At 37.7% G+C, this 23,164-nt stretch overlaps 2 protein-coding genes across 2 annotated transcripts in view; both read left to right on the forward strand.

Moving 5' to 3' along the window:
- Positions 1-1,957, forward strand: part of LOC105445097 — a 102,155-nt gene extending 100,198 nt beyond the window's left edge. Inside the window, exons 58-59 of the mRNA XM_030978615.1 lie at positions 211-351; positions 1,743-1,957. Coding sequence (XP_030834475.1) covers positions 211-351; positions 1,743-1,858 — 257 coding nt within the window. The 3' untranslated portion in view covers positions 1,859-1,957. The remainder of the gene's footprint in view (positions 1-210; positions 352-1,742) is intronic.
- Positions 1,958-7,481: 5,524 nt separating this feature from the next.
- Positions 7,482-19,480, forward strand: LOC582934 (receptor-binding cancer antigen expressed on SiSo cells). The gene is made up of 5 exons (XM_030977823.1): positions 7,482-7,705; positions 12,981-13,249; positions 16,147-16,329; positions 17,493-17,600; positions 18,993-19,480. Exons 2-5 carry the CDS (start codon positions 13,055-13,057, stop codon positions 19,200-19,202), a joined length of 696 nt encoding a protein of 231 aa, XP_030833683.1. The 5' UTR covers positions 7,482-7,705; positions 12,981-13,054; the 3' UTR covers positions 19,203-19,480.
- The last annotated feature ends 3,684 nt before the right edge of the window (positions 19,481-23,164 follow it).

The following is a 23,164-nucleotide window of genomic DNA, read 5'->3' on the forward strand; positions in this document are numbered from 1 at the left end:
TGAACCCACAACCAATTTGGACATGGTTTATTCAGAATCACTCTCTCTCTCTCTCTTTCTTACTGATTATGCACCCGTATTGACTCGCATCACAACTGCATGTAGTAGACAACTGGCACCAAACAAACATGTTATTCCTGGCCTCAGCCTACCATAACCGGTATATATCTGAAATGTAATCTTTTTCTTTCTAATGTTTTATATTTGAAGAACCATCATGTGCCAGTGATGAGTTTACATGTGAACTTGGTGGGTGCATCAATTACAGCCTCACATGTAATTATTTGTTTAATTGCCCTGCGACTGATGACTACTCGGATGAAGGAAGTATTTGTACAGCACCGGAAGGAGGTAAGACTTATAATTTGTTAACATACATGTTCGCGTAGGTCCTGTAATGATGATGATAATAATGATATTGGTTTTTTTATGAAGGGCATTTCCATTAACTGAACGGTATCATTGTTACCCTAGACATGGATTTAATAACTATTCTGCACATTACAGTGCACATTCTCCACTCCTTGAGGAGCATTCCAGCCAGTCGCTTTTTTTACGGGCACTCACAATTATTCAACTTCGTTCAACACCGTTCGCGCCCTTCCAATTTAAAGGGAGTGTAGACTGAGGAGACTATGCGTCTTTCCCGTGGCCTGACTCAGGGCGCTTAGAAACATCAGTATTAAGCGCCTAATAAATGTTATGTATTATTATTATTATTTATTATTATTATTATTATAATACAACAAAGGACGATGCAACCGCAGCATCACGTGCGTGCAACGTACGAGAAACGTGAGGAGAACTTTGGTCTGTTTCGCTTACACTGACCATGTAGAGATTAAGTCGCTGACTACCATTAATCAAGTCCATTCGTTTAAGTGCAGTTGTCCAAAAGGAGACATAGATGGCGTTAACTAGTATTTACCAAGCTACACCCCCTTTAACACGTGGGTGGAGAGGAACAATGTAGATAGCATGCCTTGCTCATCAATATAAGTGCTGTGCCGGGACATGAACCCACGCCCACTGCATTTCTAGTCAAATGATTAAACTACTTGTCTACATCACCTCTATAAACATATCAAAGTTACAATTAATGGTAACTCGACAATAAATGGTAGCCTACAATTAATTTTATGGTGCATGAACACATTGAAAAAATGTATAGTATGTGACATAGTGCCTCTCCCATTTGTTTTAACACACGTAATTGATAAAATTTCAATTTTTCAAAATGTATTAATCAGGGCCCGGTCAATGACAACTCTTTATAATTCAGAGCCAAGGGGGGTCTTTTCTTTTTAGAGGAGCTATAATAATGTGCTATCCATAAAATATTGTGAGTAGTGCCCCAAAGAAGATGGCACTTTGGAGAAAAGTAGAAATAAATGGTGAGATGTCTAAATTGCCAGTTTGAGATTGACATAGATTTAATGATGGCATATTTCAAACATTTGTTACTCTCTCTCTCTCTCTCTCTCTGTCCCTTTCTCTCCCTTTCTCTCCTTTTCTCTCCTTTTCTCCCCTTTTCTCCCTCCCTCCCTCTTTCTCTCTCCCTCCCTCCCTCTTTCTCTCTCCCTTCCTCTCCCTCCCTTTTTCCCTCCCTCTCCCTCCCTCTCTCTCTCTCTCTCTCCCTCCCTCCTCCCTCCCTCTCTTACTGCCTCTCTCCCTCCCTCCCTCCCTCCCTCTCCCTCTTTCCCTCTCCCTCTCGCTCTCTCTCGCCCATCTTCTACGTGCAGGTGACTGTGGTCCGATGCTGTACACCTGTAACGATGGCCAGTGTTTTACCCTCAGTTACGTGTGTGACTTTTGGCCAGACTGTTCAGCAGGAGAAGATGAGTCGGACTGTCCGTAATTCATCAATCGCATCGACGTGGGTGGGGTCAAATGTCAACAAGAGAATAATAACACATTTTCCCTGCATTACTGAAATAGCCCCTCCCCCCCCCCCCCCCCACCCCAAAAAATATATTTAAAAAATAGTAATGATAATACATGAATAAATAAATAATACAATTTAAAAATCTAACTTTGTTGATAAAATGTCAGTAGTACCCGCTCTGAAATATAATGTCCAATTTTTGGCTTGATTGTATGGGGTACATTTACCACACATATTATTGAAAGCCCAAGAAAACTTGAATCACTTTATTCTTTAATATGTTCATGAAAATTTAATTTTGTATACATGCACAGGTATGGAAATATAAAAAAAAAAATGTGTATTTTTACCTTTTTTAACGTTAATTTTACCTTGTTTTTTTAGATGCCCCCCCCCCCCCAGGCATTCAAGGGGGGGTGCAATTTTTCAAATTTGGGACCCTACCCTTAAGAAATCCTGGATCCGCGCATGGGGGGGGGGGTCCATTTTTGTCCTTTTTATTATGTATTTTGAACTACAAGATGTACAGACTACCGGTATATGAACAAAGAGTGTAGGTTGGATTGCCTATAAAACGTGCCTTATCCTAATGGAAATACTACCTGTATAACACAGAGACAGATATTTTTTAATCTCAAGGCGAAAATATCGGCATAAGAGCTGGTGCAGTGTTGTTTTAAAGAAGAGTTTGGGTTTTGTTTTTGATACTTTCATCTCTATTTGCTATTTTGCTTTCAATGTAAGCTTATGCAAGCTGTATTAAAGGAAGTTTTTTTATAAAAAGAGTGGAGTATGCAATAGTCTTTCCATTAGTCCAACATGTGAAAACAAAAATATATATTTTTAGGGGATCCAAGAACTGAACGTTTCAAAGTTTGTACAGGTTTAATTGTGATCACCCTGCTTGTGTGTTCACCCCTAGTCTTTCATACCAAAATTTGAGGTTTGAATTATGTGTTATCACGTAGTTGATGTTGTTGTGTTTTTGTTAACCCTGAACGGGTAATTCACTCCTACATGTAGGTTTGCATGACCTCTGACCTCACTGTCAATTGCACAATTTGGAGAAGTACGGTATAGAGAATATATTTTATGCCAAATGGTGTGTATAAGTACTAGAGTAACTGTATATGAATATGATGTACTTGTACATTTATCATAGAAATATATACACCTGTCAATGTCTATTTTCAAGGTATGGGAGCTAGACTGTTTTGTAACAATGTTGTAATTAGCGCACAAGTTGATAGCCATATTCAATTGAACAGTACTACTATTGAATGAATCCAATGCTAAATATCTTGGTTTATTTTCTATCTATGCATCAGTCTGTGTATTTTATATCATGTTTAATCATTTAATTGGTGATGGGTGATACTTTTTTTACCATATATATACATTTTGAAGAAGACAAAAAAATCATATATGTACATTTTATTAAAAAGTCTGTAAACCTTTGGTATAGTCAAACCTGTCTATTAAGGCCACCCAAGGGAATTCCAAACACAAAAAGTAGCTAATGTAGGACACTTCAGGCCATTCTAGACGGGCTCTTTAAAGCACATCAGTACTAGTTTACAGGAAAGGCCACCCTGCAAGGTCACTGGACAGCTGGTTATCTCGTCAACTCAGCTCTCAATTAACATAAGAAAAAGAGGGTCATGGGGGACCAATGGTCACCGATTATGCATTGTTTGTTATATAGAGGGCTCAAATGGCTACAAGTAGTGCAGTGGGACTTTAAGACATTTCTCTCTCAAAGAGAAATATACTGATAAAAGACAATCATTTCAGATGGCCGTTATAGAGAGGTTGCCTTTATAAAGAGGTTGCCTTTAAGACAGGTTTGGCTGTACTTCGTTTTGGTTCAGTCACATATGCATCCAAGCATTTTCCAGTTGTAAGGTATCCTTCACCAGGCATAGATAAAAAGAAAAATCATTTCTTGTTGATGAAAAAACTCCCGAGTCGTGGAAGTGGTAGGGGGCACTGCAACATTGCCCCTTATCTTTTGTTGGGACATGTCTCTGATTGCAATTTAAAGCTGATGCCCCTTTTGGCACACTTTGCCAGAGTCTGAGAAAGGAAAATGTTTGGATATCAAAACAATATTTTGTTATTGCTGCCATAATTTTGTTTTAATTTTTTCTAGAGGTACATGGTATGTTGTAATGTAAGAAATATACAATTTTTACTCTGAAATATGATCCCTGTTTTTGATTGATTCTCGTTATAATGGTAATTAAGTATCTTGATAATGCAATGTGCATGGAATGATTTGTTGAAGATGTTTATAACAGAGTATGTCGTCAATTTATTGAATACTGATTTATTGGAAATACTTCTGGAAGATGAACAAATATTATATTGTTGAATTTGTACTGAGAATTTTCTTTAGAATTTGTTATTTTGTAACCTTTTGACTAAAGATGGGCCTATACAATTTACTGATAGGTCGTTTTTTATTTGTTATACTATACATGCATATCGTAAATGTAGAGTACTTCACATTTTCTTTAATGTTCGTTTTATATGCAAGGTGTTTTTCTCACCAACTGAAGGTGTGGGATTAGGTTAATTTTGATTTCGTTGAAAGGTTTTAAGCTGGCGTTTAAACAACTTATTGCATGATTGAAGCTGCCAGTTAATTGAATTTAGTGGCACACAAAGATGCTACACTGCAATCATTGGTTGGCTTAAAGTGGATAAGTCATTCTATCTCTGAGTGGTGGTTGTTTCCAAGAGTTGTTGTTTCATATGAAATGTGCATCTCAAGTTTCTTTGTATCGGATCATTCGTTCAAGATGATATCTCAAAGATCAGACATAATGCGAGATTCAAAAATTACCTATAATGATCTTTTATTACTCAGACTCGGAACTTACTTAGGCTGAATGTAAAGGCTGCATGCACTAGGCTTATACACAAAGATTGTGACTCTGTTAGTTATTCTTGATAGTCAAAGCCTATATATCACAGAACGTTAATGATCATTCTCCGTGACTCTTTAGATTGAAATTTGAACTATCAAGAATAAATTATGTGCTAATCTTTTTTAAAGAAAAGAGGTAAAACTACCATTTATTCTAAATGTGTGGGCAATATAGTGTATTACTCTTGCCCGTACTCTTGAGAATCCTGTACAAGGTCATTGCACTTTGCAATAATTCAAATACTAACTTTTCTCTTGCATTAGAGCTCGGCTACCGAAACTAAAGATTTACTTCCCAGAAGAGCCAGTAAAATGTTACATTCTTCAAATTATTTGTATGTAGATTTACAAAATGATGTTACTATGTACATTTTAGGTCATATAGCAGCTACCGTATACAGTCGAACCTGTCTATATAGCAACCGCCTAAGGGAAACACAAAAAGTGAGCTTTGTAGACAGGTTCCTTTAGTACGTGATTCAATGAGAAACCATTTTCAAGGGAAACAACAAACGTGGCCTTTGTAGGCAGGTGGTCTTTGTAGACTGTGGTCACTATAAAGCAGGTTTGACTGTAGTTGTCAACATTTCTACTTGGAGGATTATTATGCAAAGAATCTCTAATGAATGCAATTACTTTTGGGGATCACACCAATCAGCTGAATATTTGGTGAGATTTGGATGACCAGTACTTAATGCTATATTCAACAAGCTTCTTAGAAAAATAAATAAATTTTGCAGCACTTTCATGTATACTTTCTTGATGCGTTCATTTTGTATAATAGTGGTGATGGTATAGTAGTAAGAGGAGGATTGGGCAGTAGTAGTAGTTATAATGGTAATAATAATAATCATAATGTAAAGAAGGAGAAGGGGGAAAAGAAGAAGGGGAAGGGGTAAAGGAGGAGGCCTGGGTGGTCACTCCCAACATGACTGGCTATGCACCCGCGTCCAGAAAAAGCGGCGAAAGGGTGTCTTTATCAGCTATGATGGCGCCGTCGACGTTTTCCTTAAAAAGGGGTGTTTTTCAAGCACTGATCGATTGCACAAAAAACAAAAAAGGGTACCTTTTCAGTAGCATGTGTGTGTGAGAGTGACCCCCCCCCCCCCCCCCTGTGGCCCAGCAGCATAATGCACACTATATCCATCTCAAGTAATTAAACTAAACAATGGAATTCAGTGATATTTCCAAGCAAACACAGATAAGCAAGATGAGAATAAGAAATACTGAGAGAACAATAATGGATATATAAGAGAAGTCAGCTAAAAGAGAGAGGAGAACGGGGGAGAGTTCGAGGAACACGTTTCCAAATGCTTTCGAAAAATCAAATGGAAATTCATATGGCTATGTCCATTACGTTTCGAAGTATGTGAAAATTACAATGATGTATTTACGCAATGCAAACATGACTAAAATAGGATGTAAAATAGGATATCGAAATTGACCTTGTCTGTATTTTTTATTTTTCGAAGTCTTTGCGATAGTGTGAGAGATAGGAGAAGGTAACTCAGAAATAGAAGAAAAAGCAGAATCGAGAGAGAGAGGCATCAGAGAGAGAGAGAAAGAGGGGGCAACTTAGACCTAGGATAAAGAAGTAGACTACTCGAAAAGAGAAGAAAAGTTAATTATAGTATAGAGAACTCAGAAAAATAGTTTTTAAATTCAGAAAGAGGGATAGAGAACAAGAAAGAGGGATACTGTAGTAAAAGAGAACTCGTGAAAAGAGGTAAGATCGAGAGACAGTTCGTAGAAAACTCAGAACGATAACGAAAAAGAGATAGTAGTATAGAAAACGCAGAAAGAGAGAGATAGTAGAGAACTCGAAAAGAGAAGAAAAATAAATAATAGTTATAAAGAGAATTCAGAAAGACTCGGAGATTAAAGAAAGAAAAGAACTCAGAAAGCCTGTGTGTTTTTTAGTCAGAAAAAAGAAGAAAGAGGAATAGAAATCAGAAAGAGAAATAGTAGTAAAAAACACTGAAAAGAAGAGAACACATAATTATACAGTGAGAGAAGAAAGAGAGATAGAAGAGAAGTCAAAAATAAAGAGAGAGAGAGAGTAGAAGAGAAATCATGAAGAGAAGAACGATGAATTGTAGTATAAATGAAAGAGGTGTTCAAAGAAAGTAATAGTTGAGACCCATCAGAAAGCCTTAGAAAATGGGGGGGGGGGGGTTAACTCAAAAAGAGAAGAGAAGAGAAAGGGAAACTTAGAAAGAGAAGAAAATGAGATATCTGTATATAGTAGAGAACTCAGAAAGAGAGGAAAGAGAGATCGACAGATACAAGAGGACTGAGAGAGAGAGAGAGAGAGAGAGAGAGATAGAGAGAGAGAGAGAGAGAGAGATTGAGGGAGGGAGAGAGAGGGAGGGAGAGCATGAGAGAGAGAGAGAGAGAGAGAGAGAGAGAGAGAGAGAGAGAGAGAGAGAGAATTATATTTGTATTATTATTAAATTTGACGATCGATTTGAACTGTGTAGCAAAGCAAGGCAAAATCAGATTTAGACTAGAGTTATTGTGTAGATTATTATAAATGTTAAAGAGATGACTCAGTAGAGAACTCGACAGAGAGAGACATAGACAGACAGACAGAGATATTAGAATAATAAATGATGAATGATGATGATGATATATTTTTTTTCTCGATAGTATAGGTCTAGAATAAAAAAAAATTAATTTTTGTCTAGAGAAAGATGTCAGATTAAGACCAAGAGATGGCAGTAGTCACATATCGTTAATTTAACAGAACAACATGGCTGCGTCCATAGGTGCATAGAAAGCGATGATGTGTACAAAAAACTGAAACAGACTTCGATCGGTGGTGTAGAAGTTAGCGCCTAGATAGTTCATATGGGTTCTGTGCTACCTTCCTTCTGACTAGAAAAGTGGTAAGTTTTATTTATTTTCGAGTTAATAATACAGCATAACAGGTTCAATCAGGAGGCTAGATCTGCAATTAGTGGCTAGTCAGGAGCACCCAGTGCAGGAGGCACTACCAGGTAATTCATGTCCGTCTACGGTCTAGGTCTAGTCTAGTGCAATGATGATCTGGCCGGGTTGGCGTGGCGCGGCGCGGCTTAGAAATAGACCCTTGCCCTGGCCCACACATAGGAGCATCGCTATACCTAGACTGAAAGCTTCAGTCTCTCTAATCGTCGGTTGTTCCACTGAAACTACATTGTACGTCTGGCTCCACTAGACCTCCGATTATAGAGACTGAAGTCTGGGGACCTCTTTCTGTGAGGCACTGTACGGAACAAATGGTTCGGTTCGACCGGACCACGATGAATGAGATATGCAACGAGATTTTCACTCTTTACATCCTCATAACTGCTGCAATTATAACACAAATTAAAAATAACATAGGCCTATAGGCCTAGAATCTATAGATCTAGGGCCTTATTTGACTTAGTCTAGGCAAATTCTAGACCGAAAGCTTCAGTCTCTATAATAATCGTCGGTTGTTCCACTGAGACTACGTCTGGCTCCACTAGACCTCCGGTTATAGAGACTGAACGACTGCCTATGCCAGCCTGTGTTGAACTTATTCCGCTAGATTTTAGCCGCTAGGCCCCTCCCACAAACTTGCCACGGCCGTATTGTTATGCCCCCAAAATCCCCCAAAATGTCATTTTACCTCGTTCATTTCCAATTTTAAATTAGGCCTAGGCTATAATACATCGGTTCCACTTACTAACTTGATTGATATAATCCGTTTAATGGTCCCTTTTAAGGAAATTATCGGTCAAAATCGACATCCATGTTGAAAATCTTGCAAGCCGTGTTAAACTCTCGCTGCCGTCAATCTCATTCCCTTCTAGTCTACGCCGAAGGCAAAATGATTATGAAGGAAAAACTGTGATAACGCCATTACGAACGTGTAGATGGCGCACAGTTTTTCCTTCATAATCATTTTGCCTTCGGTGTAGACTAGAAGGGATGAGATTGACGGCAGCGAGAGTTTAACACGGCTTGCAAGATTTTCAACATGGATGTCGATTTTGACCGATAATTTCCTTAAAAGGGACCATTAAACGGATTATATCAATCAAGTTAGTAAGTGGAACCGATGTATTATAGCCTAGGCCTAATTTAAAATTGGAAATGAACGAGGTAAAATGACATTTTGGGGGATTTTGGGGGCATAACAATACGGCCGTGGCAAGTTTGTGGGAGGGGCCTAGCGGCTAAAATCTAGCGGAATAAGTTCAACACAGGCTGGCATAGGCAGTCGTTCAGTCTCTATAACCGGAGGTCTAGTGGAGCCAGACGTAGTCTCAGTGGAACAACCGACGATTATAGAGACTGAAGCTTTCGGTCTAGGCAAATTCATGCAAAAAAATATATTAAAAAAATTGACTTGAAAACACATCAGACAATTAGTCTGAACCGAGTCAGGAGCAAATTTGAAGAAATTATATTTTTAAATGTTGTAAAACCAAAGATATAAGAAGAAAACTGACCAAGTATCTGTACTAAAAATCGTACATGTAAAATTGGTCGTATACATTCGACAGCTGAAAATGACGCGCACGGTTGCATTAGACTCTACGTGCGTTCTCGAATCCAAAATCATACTTCACACACACACTCTCGCCATACCGCGAATGGTCCTTCGTGGGGAGCTAGCCGGCTGAGAGTTTGCAGCGATACCAACGCAGCTTCGGAGCTCCGCAGAGCACCATTTTAGCGGGACTCGGAAGGGTTCGCGTGGGAAGGCAGGGGCCTAGCTTTTTGCCCAAACAACGCTAGATCGGCTGCTGGCAAAATGAAAATAACTAAGATCGAGAACATCGTCGGTTTCTTAACTTTTCAGTGAGATAATTCTGAATTCTAATTGAGACTAGGTCTATATTATATAATCAATTGAATCGACAAAGAAACCTCGGTAGAACTCTTATAACTATACAAAAGCTTGTTTATTTCTTCATTTGACATTTTGTTTTCGACCATTTTTTCGTGCGCGAGTCAATGCAAACTATGTATTACCAAACTTTCAACACGCAAGGAACGGGGAACACTCGCGGAACTCGTATGAAATTTGTTGCAAAAAAAAAATTCAAGTGTGATTTTGAAGCAGTGTAGAATATTGGCGCTGCAATGCGCAGAAATATACTTGAAAGAAACTTAATAAATCATAGGGTAGCGCGCCCAGTATTCGGTCAATTCCCAGTATTCGGTCAGACAGCCGTTTCGACAGCTGTAACAATTTAAAAAATAATTTAAGAGCCACGAAACTTGCACAGATCAGGCAGCTGAACAACTTTTCTTAACTCTCAAAATTAAATCAGATTTAGGGCCCCGGAAAGATCTCCAATTTAGCTCAAAATTGGTCAGTGTCGCAAGACTTTCTGCCCTTCTGCGTTCTCTTAGCACATGCGCTAACATGCATAGCCATATGTAGAAGTCTATTGCGAAACAACTGCGTGTGCTGTCGCAATGAATTTAGTATGTGTGTGAAGAGAATCACTTCCGTGTTCACTCCATCGCAGTGAATTTGCTAATGACGCACTTGCCGATGTGCGAGAGGTATTTATACGATACCCTTGCCATGCGGTATTGCTCGGCCAGTATTCGGTCAACGCATTGACATTCAGTGCTTTATCGCGCAATTGTGTGAAAATAGTGCGCAAATACGCTACGCTCCTGCAACGGAGATACCACGCACAAATCGCGTGACCGAATTCTAGTCGGCGCGACCGAATTCTGGGCAGAAAAATGCTCCGTCTTCTTTCGGAAGTCTTTTGCTTATCGTTATTCTATATTTTCAGTGACTATAAAATCCTGTTAGAGGAATAAATTTCTTTTCTTTTGATGGGTAGATTGCCCAATGAAAGAGGTAAGAATTCAAAATATTAGTGATTTCCCCTTAAGTGACCGAATACTGGGCACTCTACCCTACCTGAATTTTCAGAAAATCGTATTTGTATTAGTGTACCTAGATGTGACTTGTTTATAACTCAGATTTTATGAAGATTTGTCGGGAAAAAATGTCAATTTTTTCCGTTTGGTGGTCATTTCTAGGCTAATATTTAAAAAGTTACTTAAGTAATGGGCCCGATGTTTCTCTTATCACACTCGCATGTTATTTCTACATAGATTAAACATAGGATGGTTAAGGGTAAGACCGGATAACATTATAAAAAAGATATATCCTTCCAACCTCCCATATCCAAATTTTGGGCTGATTATTGCCGACCCACCGCAGCAAGGCCATTCAGATTGTCGTACGCGAGCGAAGCGCCCTCTAGTGCCCCATGAATGTGCCTACTTAGACTACGATAGCTTGCTCATTTAGATCCTAAATTAATGATTAATCCGAGAAAGTCTCGTAGTCAACATTATCCGTCTTGGTGTTAGTTGATGAATATTCATTTTTTCTTTTCGAAAGTCCAATAGCTCCTGTAGCTACGTACGAGTAAGCCCAGCTTGACCAACGAACTCCCACGAAACGAGTGCTCTGATTGGCCATTTGGCTATGTTTTGGTAGGTTGACCCGGAAATATTTTGGCCGCCGGGTCATATAGCCCTATGTTCCGAGTGCATGAACGTTCGGAGATTCAAATTGGATAATTCATATAAGTAAGTCCGTAAATTATCCATTTAATATTGAGTTATCAAATTTTGATAACTGTAATTAGGACAAATGACATACCGACCTAATTTACATCTGATTTAGAAATCAGGAAATTAGATCTAAATAAAGAAAATCGGGGAGAAAATGTCGTGGACGAAAATATGCACATATAGGCCTATAGCCACCCCCACGGTACGAGATCTCTGGGTTGCCATCTGTATTGGGGAATGACAACAAATGTAAGTTTTATTAAAGAAATGACCCAAATCGGATGGTTATTACTGTCTACGCTATACCATGTATATTGGCTGTGTAGTCTTCTTCTTCTTCTTCGCTATAAGTACAGGCCACCGTCGGGTGTATTCTCGTACTGATTGTAGGTGCTGTGCAGGTGTATATATACATGTGGTGTCTCAATAAAAGGTCTACAATGAGCTACATGTATGTGCAGTTAAAAAAACATCCGTAGCTTAACGGAGCTGGATCTTGAGTACCTCTCTCTTAAAGCTTAGCAGAGAGGTACAGGTGACGGCGGCCTGCGGTAGTGAGTTCCAGAGCCTAGGAAAAAAAGCTTAGACCGAATTTTCTGTCTCTTTCGTTCGTTAAGCCTCTTATTTGGGTAGGGTTGGCTCTCTCTTTAGAGACAGAAGCCGACCATACCGCCAAAGGTGTGGGTAAAGGTGTGTAAATTTACACACTAAACTTGAAACTTATCCCGAGTTAGACTACTCCTTTCACATGATGCATCCGCTGCATTTTATATTGTAAATTATAGGCTTAACTACTTTGGTTCGACTTACCAACTTGACTGAAATAATCTGTTTAATGGTCCATTTTTAGGAAATTATGCGTCAAAAATCGACATCCATGATAAAAATCTTGCAGCGGTAGTTTAAACTCTCGCTGCGCGCGCGTGACGTCATCTAAATCTCATCCCTTCTAGTCTACGCCGAAGGCAAAATTATTATAATGGAAAAACTGTGCATGAGCTACGAGTTCGTAATGACAGTCACATGCACAGATTCCAATAATAAGATTGGAATAATCAATGATTTTAAATAATTTAGCTTCATATTTTGTAAGATGGAATCTGATATTACCTCTGTAACCACCATGTATACCGTGGCTTACTCATATATTACCTCAATCATTATGTATGTTTATAAAATGTGTATGTTTATCACTGTCCTGTAATATTTCATTTATATATTTGTATTGTAATACTCTGTAAACAGTGGAAACCAAATTTCCTGAAAAGGACAATAAATTATTATACTATTATGAAGAAGAAAGGGGGCCATTTATCACAGGTAAAATAGAAAACATCTAAAAAGAGTCAAAAAAACATTCTTCCTTACGCTACAATTTCTTCAGTTTGACTTTCATTTGCTCCAAGAGAAGTTCCCCGGGATGTTTTTGCTGTTTGTAAACCCTCTCACAATTTTACCATCGTAATGCCTAGATTTCAGTCCGTGCGAGGTTACTATAGTCAAGTTTGCATCATGTGTAAAAAGGTATGAGAATGAAAACCTTATCGTTCAAGATCATTCAAGACTTTTTATCCCCTCTCTCTCTCTCTTTCTCAGATTATTTGTAAGACTCCCAAGTACAGAGTGACATCCTCAACTCATCAATTACCATCATCATTATTATCATCATCATGAAGTTGTCGCCATGGTTACTGTGCTCCTGCCTTGCGTATTTCTACTCCTTTATCAAGAGGACCATCTTCCGCTTCCGACGGAGACGTTCCAGTGATCCTAGTCTACCTACCAAAGGATCAGGTCCAGGGGGAGGCGGACCTAGTTCCTCTGCCAACGGGTCCAGTGCTAAAAACTATGCCAACACCTCAGGGGTAAGTTTAATACTGGAGTCAATTCTATATGTACATGTGCTAAAATCTACGCCAACACCTCAGGTGTAAGTTTAATACTGGAGTGAGTGGAGTCAATTCTATATGTACATGTGCTAAAGTCTACGCCAACACCTCAGGTGTAAGTTTAATACTGGAGTCAATTCTATATGTACGCTACGTGTGCTAAAAACTACGCCAACACCTCAGGTGTAAGTTTAATACTGGAGTCAATTCTATATGTACGCTACGTGTGCTAAAAACTATGCCAACACCTCAGGTGTAAGTTTAATACTGGAGTCAATTCTATATGTACGCTACGTGTGCTAAAAACTACGCCAACACCTCAGGTGTAAGTTGAATACTCAGGCAATGCTATATAAATATACTGTATGTATGGTTGTTCATTAGTGTAACATGTTATTGTCACTTTTTCTTTCTTTTTTCTTCTTTTTTTTTTGGGGGGGGGGTTGTTTCTTTTTCAAATAGATTCTACAGGCAGTGTGTGTGTGTGTGTGTATTGGGTTTTTACAGACGTGTATCAATCAGATATGATTATTTACGTCTGGGGACCAACCTTTAAACGTCACCATCCGAAAGACGTGACTCAGTTTCGAACCTGCGTCCTCAGCCGAATCAGTTTGTAACTTCCACATTTAGCTGAATTACAGGCGCACGCCACAACGCCATCAAATTATGAAATTATGAAAAAACAGTTGGTTACTAAAGTCCGGGAAAAGGTGACATGGGCAGTTGGGCACAGAGTGGGCATGTTTAAAACTTGTTTTAATTCGCTGATTTGTTTGACATTTTAAAAAACGTGAATCAAAACATCCATTATTTTTAACAAAGTCGAGAAATTTTACTTTTTTGCACCGTTGTTATCCCCAAAATGCACTAACTTGCATATAGTAAAATTAAATGCACGCACACGTGATCCATTTCAACGCTTCTCATTGGCTACATTCTAGAACCCATTTTTTAACATGGAATGACGGGTACAAAAGTGAATTAGACTGCGCACCTCTCTTCCCTGCGGTTACCCATTGTCTGCAGTGTCTTAGCTCTGCGCATCTGACACGTACAAGGGCAACCTGAATGTAATCGAGAGGGCCTGCGCCAAAGAGAGCAAGACATGAGCTCACAAAGATCCATCATTTTAGAATACTGTAAACACTGTTATTTTTGCTTGATTAATTTTTTTGCGCTTCGTGACCCCAAAACATATTCACTGGCTCTTAAATTCGCGTTGCATGCAATTCAGCCCGTACCAAACATGCATAAAAAGTCATGCTTATAATTTTGCGAGTTCTAAAATTCGCGCTTGGCGATCTTAGCGCAAAATCTGTGAAAATTAATGTACAGCAAATATTTCTACTTTTACAGTATTGCATGCATGATTCATTGTTCAATATAATCGGGTATTAAAGAGAAGGTTGAGTTCTGGGAAGAGGTGAAAAATAATTTGTGAGCATTACTCATTCTTATTATGCAAGTGTGGAAGAACATCAGTTAAGACATGTTCCCTGAAAAGCATGGCTCTTCAAATGCCTTCATATTCTAAATATGCATGTAACATCGTAAAAATCGGGGGGGGGGGGGCGGCTTTTTACGCCACGTGTTCGTGTAGTCCCATATACGTCTTTCTGTGCAAGTGTTTGTAACTTTACCAAGACTTGGCCAAATTTCTTATCATTTTGATGATTCCAGAACCTTGCAATACACACAAATTCTTATATGCTAGATGATCAACCTTTTCTGGTCGGTTCCACACTGTTTCTTTCACAATGCAATCGCATGACCAGAACTCAACTTCATCTTTAACTTCCAAATTCAGAATTTGCGGTTCATGTATTTTTTTATATTGAATTCCAGAGCATGCAATATTTGTTTAATACATAGTGAACCTCTGCAAACAAAGACTCACCTTTGTGAGATTAATTGTGATCTAGATGGGACTAATCACCCAGTAAGATTCTGCCCATTAAAGGGACTTTGTAACATTGTTCAGATGAGAGAAAATGGTGCTAAGGTAGGGACTTCTGTACAATCAAAGATAATCTGAAAGTTTGAGTGAAAACAGACCATTATCAATGATAAATATTGGGGAAAACTGATCAGATTGATTCCTTAATTCTCCCAAGTACATTATTATAATTTAATTACATTTTAGGTGAATGTAAATCCTCACAAAGCAATGAATTGGCTCTATATACCATTCCAAACATTTAAGTCTTGAAATATTTGTAATTTGTAATTTACTGTTAGAGCCTTTCAGAGTGTGTCGCACAGTGCCCTGCCACCTCCAAAGAAAACCATAAATATCTTTGTGGTTTGAGAATTTGTTATGATTGTTTGTATGTAAGAGGGTTAGTTCAGTAGAAGGAATATAATTTGTAACATTTCATATAAAAATTACGCAGTTTTTTCATCAACCTTCAACAATGTTACCGGTTCACTTTAATTTCTAAGATTTTGAATGTCTCACACAATTTTGTGATGATGATTTCATTACTTACGTGTCTACCATTGTTCATGATCAATTTCCTCACTGTTTTAGATGTCTCCTTTTAGTGATATTTTGGGGCATTACTTGTTGATATACTGTATATTATGTATTATAAACATGAGCAGAAAGGGCAAAATCGCAGAATAATTTCAATCTATTTCTGTTGCACTCATTGTGTCATCCAAGAATAAGAATTATTTAATTAAAAAGAAAGAATTATTCAATTGAAAAGAAAGTTTCAAGTACGATCATTAACACTGCAAAAATCTGTAAAATGTTGGCAAGCGCTCTATACGTCTTCCGACGAAACACAGGAATGTTGAAAAATCAATGATTTTTGGTTGCAGTGTAAATGCAGCTAATTAATATTGTTCTTTCCTTCTCTTATCAGGTTGACCTTGCGTGGGATGACTGGGGAGACGGTTCTACTATGAGCATCAAGATCGACCCGACCACTCCCACAGTCGCACCTAGTAACCAAACAGCCCCCTCGTCGCTTAGCAACCCGGAAAATGAGGAGGAGGAAGATCATGTGGACTATTTTGCAGATATGACGCCAAGATATAAGAAACCTGTAAGTGATTCATGGATTTACTGACTAAGGAATAGATTGTACCCATTGGTGCAGAGTGGTGTACAATAATGTCTTGTTTCTATAAATGGTATAGGTTTGATTATTTATGACCCAACTTAATTTCCTGCTGTAATGTAGATAGGGAAGAAATGAAACGCTTAACCCTTATTTTGAAAATTCTGTTTCCTGCAATCAAAGTTTAAGTGCAGTAAAGCGAGTACCGGTAGAGCTATTAACTATTTAAAATGGGACATGAAAATGTGTTTTCTTTTTGGTATTCTAAAAGCTGTAAAGATTTATTTGAGTATTTTACGGAAAGCATATCATTTTGTCCCTTATCCCCAAAACTATTCTTTCAATATATTTCTATCCCTTTGTATCATCCTTCTATCTATCACTATTATGTTTGCCTTTCTTATCTTTATCATGGGCTTGCTATAATGTCTTTGTTTGTCTCTATCTCTCTCTCTCTCTCTCTCTCTCTCTCCCTCTCCCTCCCTCTCTCTCTCAGTCTCTCTATATCTCCCTCTCTCACACACACACACACACACTCTCCAGACCTGCCAACCAGTACGATTTAATCGTATTTCGTACAATTTTTAGAAGCAAATACGACAGTAGGCCTACGATTTTCCTCAATAAAAAAGATTTTCAAAAAAAAATACATATATTTTTTTTTTTAAATTTCAATAATAATTTTGTGTGTGTATGTGCCATTTTCAATGGCAAAATGCACATTCTGTCCTGTAAAGTGTCCTACAAGCATCTCACATCGGCAATTTGGGGATGTTCATTGGTTCTTCGAACACAACAGTCGTGACGATATCATGCATATTCAACCAATGATCCATTGAAAAATTTCTTCCTGTATGTAGGAACGGTGAGAGGCATTGATCCGCGTAACAGTCTGTGTTTATTTTTAAGAATACAACTTTCGGTAGTAAAATACAACTTTTGGGATTGAAGAATACAGTTTTTGAACTCCAGTGGTTGGCTTGTCTGACTCTCTCCTGTGTGTATCTTGACTGTCTTTATTGCATTTCTGTCCGTTTTTCTTGCTTTCTGTTCTTCTCTCCCTTTCTTCCTGTCTATGTGTGTGTCTCATATTCCCTAACAAGTCTAAAAAGCACTGTATGAATTTTCTTTCACCCTTTTTCCACCAGCCTACGATACGAAAGAAGACTCCTCAGATGATACCCGGTCCGTCTTCATTAACTCAAGGCCTCTCCAACAGGCTCACTCTAGGGATGGATGAAACAGCAGTACTAACGGTAGGCACTATTGTTCATACATGTTTGCTTCCTTATATGCAGTGAAACCTGCCTAAAGTGTCTCGGTAAAATTGCCTCAGATTCTGAAACTGCAAAATCCTATTTAGCTCACGCTGCAATCATAATCGTAAACCTTTAGGTCATTCATGACTTTTACAAGCCGATCGCCTGTCTGATTATCAAGATATTTATGATTGGAAATCAAAATTTCATTTCATATTGGGGAAAATGAGTATGGTAAAGATTGTTACATTTTTGAGGTACTTCATGATCATTTTGAAGCGCAACTTCTTTAGGGCTTCAATGTTACACCATATCACAGACACTGATGACACGTAGGGCCATGCCTCTCAGATTTAACATTGTTAAACGATGCCTTTAAGCGATCACATGTATAGAAAGAGTGACTTTCTATATATAGAGACTAGAGAGAGAGATCATACTTAAAAGCATTTAATGCCAAGTAGAGACTTACATAGATGAACAGCAGTTTGAATGAACAAGTGTCTCTGTATATTTTTCTGCTTCCCTTCGCTCGAATAGTGTTTCTCATTGAAACATGTACTAAATGAATGTATACATGTACATGTACAGATCACTTTCCTGGTTTACCTTGGGTGGTCTTTATAAATGGGTTTTACCTTTGAGTTGGAAGTTGAGAGCCTGTCTTTTACAGGATATCAATCTCTCAATTATATATTACTATGTGTCAACCATTATATTAAGTTGGTTTTAATAGAAGCAGCAAAATAAGAGGGTCAGTGAAACTTTGAGCAAATGGGAAGGAAACTCACAAGATTCGTCACAGAGTTGCCAGTTTGTGTTTGATTGATCGCACCTTCAAAAATTCATAACTCGTTTTTAATCGGTTATTGCTCAAACTTTCAGTGACCTGTTTCTCTCATTTTTGTGCTTCTATTAAAACCTACTTAATATCAAGGTGGACCATCCCTTTAAAATCTGACACATCAGCTGCAAATGTTATTCTGTATAATGGTAATGTAAAATCAAAAAAAGACACTGCACTTTTAAAGTTCCATGTTATGCTAGTCAAGCAGTCTTGCATGGGGAGATGCTCATGGAATAGTCATCTCCAATTATCCTCTTTTATTCTGTTCCAGAATCAATCTAGTGCTCATTTAAACCAATTTAATTTTAATTTTCAGGATGAGCTAGGCGCTTGGTCAGAAAACGACAATGGTTGGGGAGAGGAAGCTCTTTTTATATGTGCCAGGATAAATATAGTACTCATTTAAACCAATTTTCTTGTTATTTTCAGGATGAGCTAGGTGCTTGGTCAGAGAACGACGATGGTTGGGGAGAGGAAGCTCTTTTTATCTGCGCCAGGATCAATCTAGTACTCATTTGAACCAATTTTCTTGTTATTTTCAGGATGAGCTAGGCGCTTGGTCAGAGAATGACAATGGTTGGGGGGAGGAGGCCGGAGACGATCTAGCTTGGGAGGCGGACCAGGTCATCAGGGAGAAGAAGCTAGCGGAGCGGGAGAGACGCGCTGCCGAGCAACGACGGAAGAAGATGGAGAGAGATGCCCAGAGGGTAACGAAGAAAGATACAGGCAAACTGGCCACAAAATTAAAATGAAGGACAGCGCGTAGGAACCAGTGACTTGATTATAGCCATCTTTTCTTAACCCTTCGTCTACTGGAGCCAGGTGTTTCCTGTATTAAGTCTATTGGGATTAGAGAATTCGGTAGTCAACGGGGTGTAAAGAGGGAGCTTGATATGATGATGACTCTGCAGTGAGCTTTTATGATCGCCATGGAAACCGGCTAATTCTGAAAGAGTGACGACGGAGGTGACATGTTCGTGTAAGATTTTGTATTGTAAAGAAATAGAGGAATATTGAAATAGTAGGCCAAGGGGGTGTTTCACAAAGATTCTAAGTCCAACTTAACTTTAAGTTGGACTTAAATATTATGGAGAGCCATTTGTAGCCTTAAAATGAAATATATTCGAAAGCGAAAATTCAATTCTTTTAGACTTTTCATAAATTCCACATCAAGAACATGAAATCTCCCATGATAATAGAAAATATAAATGATTTGAATTAACATTTTATGCCTTTTAAAATAACTTCTACAAAATATTTTCAATGATGCTAACGGCTTTCCATAAATTTTAAGTCTAACTTAGAGATAAGTTCAACTTAGGATCTTTGTGAAACACCCCCCAGGAGATGTGCACCAGTGGCATTTGAAGACAGGGAGACATATTTGTGAAGTGTCTAAAATGGAACCTGTCAAAGTGACCGCATCTATATTACAGTCAAACCTGCTTTTAGTAGCGACCACTTGTATGGAAAGGCCTGTCTATAAAGACCACATTTTGCATTTCCCTTGAAAACGGTTTCTCATTGAAACCTGTACTGAAGGACCCTGTACATATGAAGACCATCTGCCAACAGAGACCACTACTCGTGTGTCCCTTGTGCGGTCTTTATATGCAGGTTTCACTGTATAGCGGCTACCTGTTTACAGCAGTCACTTTTCTGCTTCCATTTGGTGGCCTTGATGGACAGGTTTGACTGTACTGTACATGTATGTTGGATTGAGATCCCTGCTTCATAAGAAATAAAATGATCATCTATAGCAAATGCTATATATCTCTTTGACAAGTGTGCTCATAGCCAATCAAATTCAGGAATTTCAGTATATCGTACATCAATAGTTTTAATCAAATAGTGATAACAAGTTTATGACATATAGTAGGCTTGCGGATGCACCATGTGAGAGAGAGGGAGGATTGAGGAGTCCTGAAAAGGACTCTCAGTAATCTTTCTTGAGGGTGTGTAGTCCTGAAAAGGACTGTTGGTGTAGTCTTGAAAAAGACTGTTGGTTATCTATCTTAGCTTATAGTTCTAAGGAGAACTATAGTGCTTGGAGAGGATGGGTGGCAGGAGTGGCTTGACGTTTCTAACAGGTTGACTATCCGTCGTCAGGAGTGACACACTGCCTGATTTGCTTTTAGAGATTACACTTTCACATCACTAAATGCACATACTTAAAAGTGCATGCAGTACCATGTTGCAAGCTGTGATGATGTTGGTATTACAACTACCACTAGGAACATGACGGACAAAGAAAGCGGACAAAAATACAGTTCCTCATTCTACCCTCAACAATTGCTGTCATGGACATCCCTTCACTGCTATTATGTAAAAATGTGCAGAACTGGCGAATATGCATGTGACACCTGTTTTACACATTTTTACATAATAGCAGTGAAGGGATGTTCATTTGTCTACCACAGCAATTGTTGAGGGTAGAATGAAGAACTGTATATTTTGTCCTCTTTCTTTGTCCGTCATATTCATAGTGTACGGTATATCATTAGCAGACTGTTGAAATTAATATGCTTCATAACAATACTTGACCACGTTACTGAATTCTTTAAATTTATCCTTTATGGAAAAACATCCTTGCTATGCTGCAGAAGGCTGTATGGTATATTGCCATTGCCATTCATAATATTTGACTTGTTAGGGTATGTCATCCTCTTTAAATATAATAAATGTTCATGATGTGTTGGGATATGTGTTAGGAATCACAAGATATGCAATTTTAGTTTTTCAACCTGTGAATGTGATGAAGATACCCAAATATGTATAATGTAGCATAAGAAATGTCCATAGACCTACTTAAAATTAATTATCTACCGTAATGAAATGTAAATTTCGTGGACTGATCTTGGCTTTGAAATGGTGAAGTTTCAGTTGCCTCTCCATGGAACGAGGAATCATACAGAAAAGAATTATTTTTGCAGCAGCTTTGTTTACAAATTTTAATGTTTTATAAACAAACACACATGCTCCCATTTGAAATCCTAGATTGTTTTGTTGTATTGGATTATATTTTACATACACTTTAATGATAATAGTGGGTTCTGATATGTTGCACATTTCTGTCAGCCATGACACACCTGGCGCTCCAACATAATTATCCTGTTGAATGTTGATAGCCATCTGCAAAATATGTAGTGATATTGCATGCCGTCTGCAAAATATGCATTGATCTAGCATATCGGGTACTCATATTCACCTGGGTGAAGGGTGGCAAATGCGATTAATTAATTAATTGTTAAAGGACGTTAATGGTGGGCAGAGAATTGAACCTCAATCCTTGGATAGAGAGCCAAGTTAATGAACCACTATACCACTGCATTTGATAATATCAAATCGTGGCAGGCTAATGATTGTCTTTGATAATGATAATGGAATTCAAAACTCAAGTAACTGTGATTTGTTTATTGTGGAGAAGTTGTTTTTGTTTAGTTTAGACCAACGAAAAACAGACAAATGAAAAACAAAAACTTGCAGGGAAACATATTCAGTGAAAGCTATAGCTCACTTTAACATTAACATCCTGGTAATTGTATGAGATCATGTGATAGGAACATTATGTCAAGTTGAGCATGTTAGCTTGATTGTCTTATATTTTTCATCGCTCTTTTATCATTTTAATTTTTACCAAAATAAAAGTTTTGAGAATCATAAGGTCTCATCCAGATATGATGATGTAAACCATGAAATTTTGAGAAAAATTATGATGACGAAACTGTTAGACACTTACGAATTATGACAAATTTACTCTCAGTCTATCAAATGCCAAGATTTCAGTAGTTTATAACAGCTATTGTTACCTGATTGATAACAAGTTTTATGAAACAGGAACCAGATTTAATCTTTCTTTTTTTTTTGGGGGGGGGAGGGTTGAAAATGTTGTTTCAAACAATGTTCTACAGTGTATACAAACTTTTTTTTACCCATTGTTTTCTTTTGTTTTGTTAGGTATGTAGAGACTCGACGTAAAGGCTTTCCTTGTTTAATGTGATTTTCTGATAAATTATTCTTAATTACCTTTTGATTGTTACGTTTTGATTTAAATTGTTCTGTTATATTTCATCCTTTAACAAATTTTCTTAAATTAATGTCTGTTGCTATTGGAACTTTTTTCACTTTCTCTTATTCTTTCCACTTTTGTTATTAATTTCACCTGTATTACAGTCCTTTTAAGATACATAATGTTAGTATCTAAGTGCAATCATTTTTGGAAAGTAATTCGTAATCATTTAACTTTTTAATTATGTTTTACTATTTTGTGCCATAAATTTATGTTTTTAATTAATAGGTGGTTTGGGATAAGGAGGTACTGGTTAGCAAAAACAGAGATTTGTGTATGTATAATAGCATGGCACATATATGGAATGACAGCTTTTAAAAGGTGCTTGGATGACTCTTGGATAAATAATAATGTCTGTGTGAGAAAAATACTGAATTACAGATGAATGCATAACTGTGAGGTTTGTGTTTTATATTAAGGTGTAACCATCTTTGCTAAAAGGAAGAAATTTACATTTATGTTTTTATGTTAGATATTTGGGGAAATATAAAATTCTGATGTAAAGTTTAAAAAAGTTATATATTATGAAGGAAAAAAAAATAGTAACAAACTAATGGATAATAAGATATTTTATTGTGAGAAAAGAAGTCTTGTCATTTGTGGGTGAGAAAATATAAAATTGTGATTTAATTATACACGTTTTAT

Source organism: Strongylocentrotus purpuratus, unplaced genomic scaffold, assembly GCF_000002235.5.
Source record: "Strongylocentrotus purpuratus isolate Spur 01 unplaced genomic scaffold, Spur_5.0 spur5_scaffold_1, whole genome shotgun sequence".
NCBI classification, from domain to species: domain Eukaryota; kingdom Metazoa; phylum Echinodermata; class Echinoidea; order Camarodonta; family Strongylocentrotidae; genus Strongylocentrotus; species Strongylocentrotus purpuratus.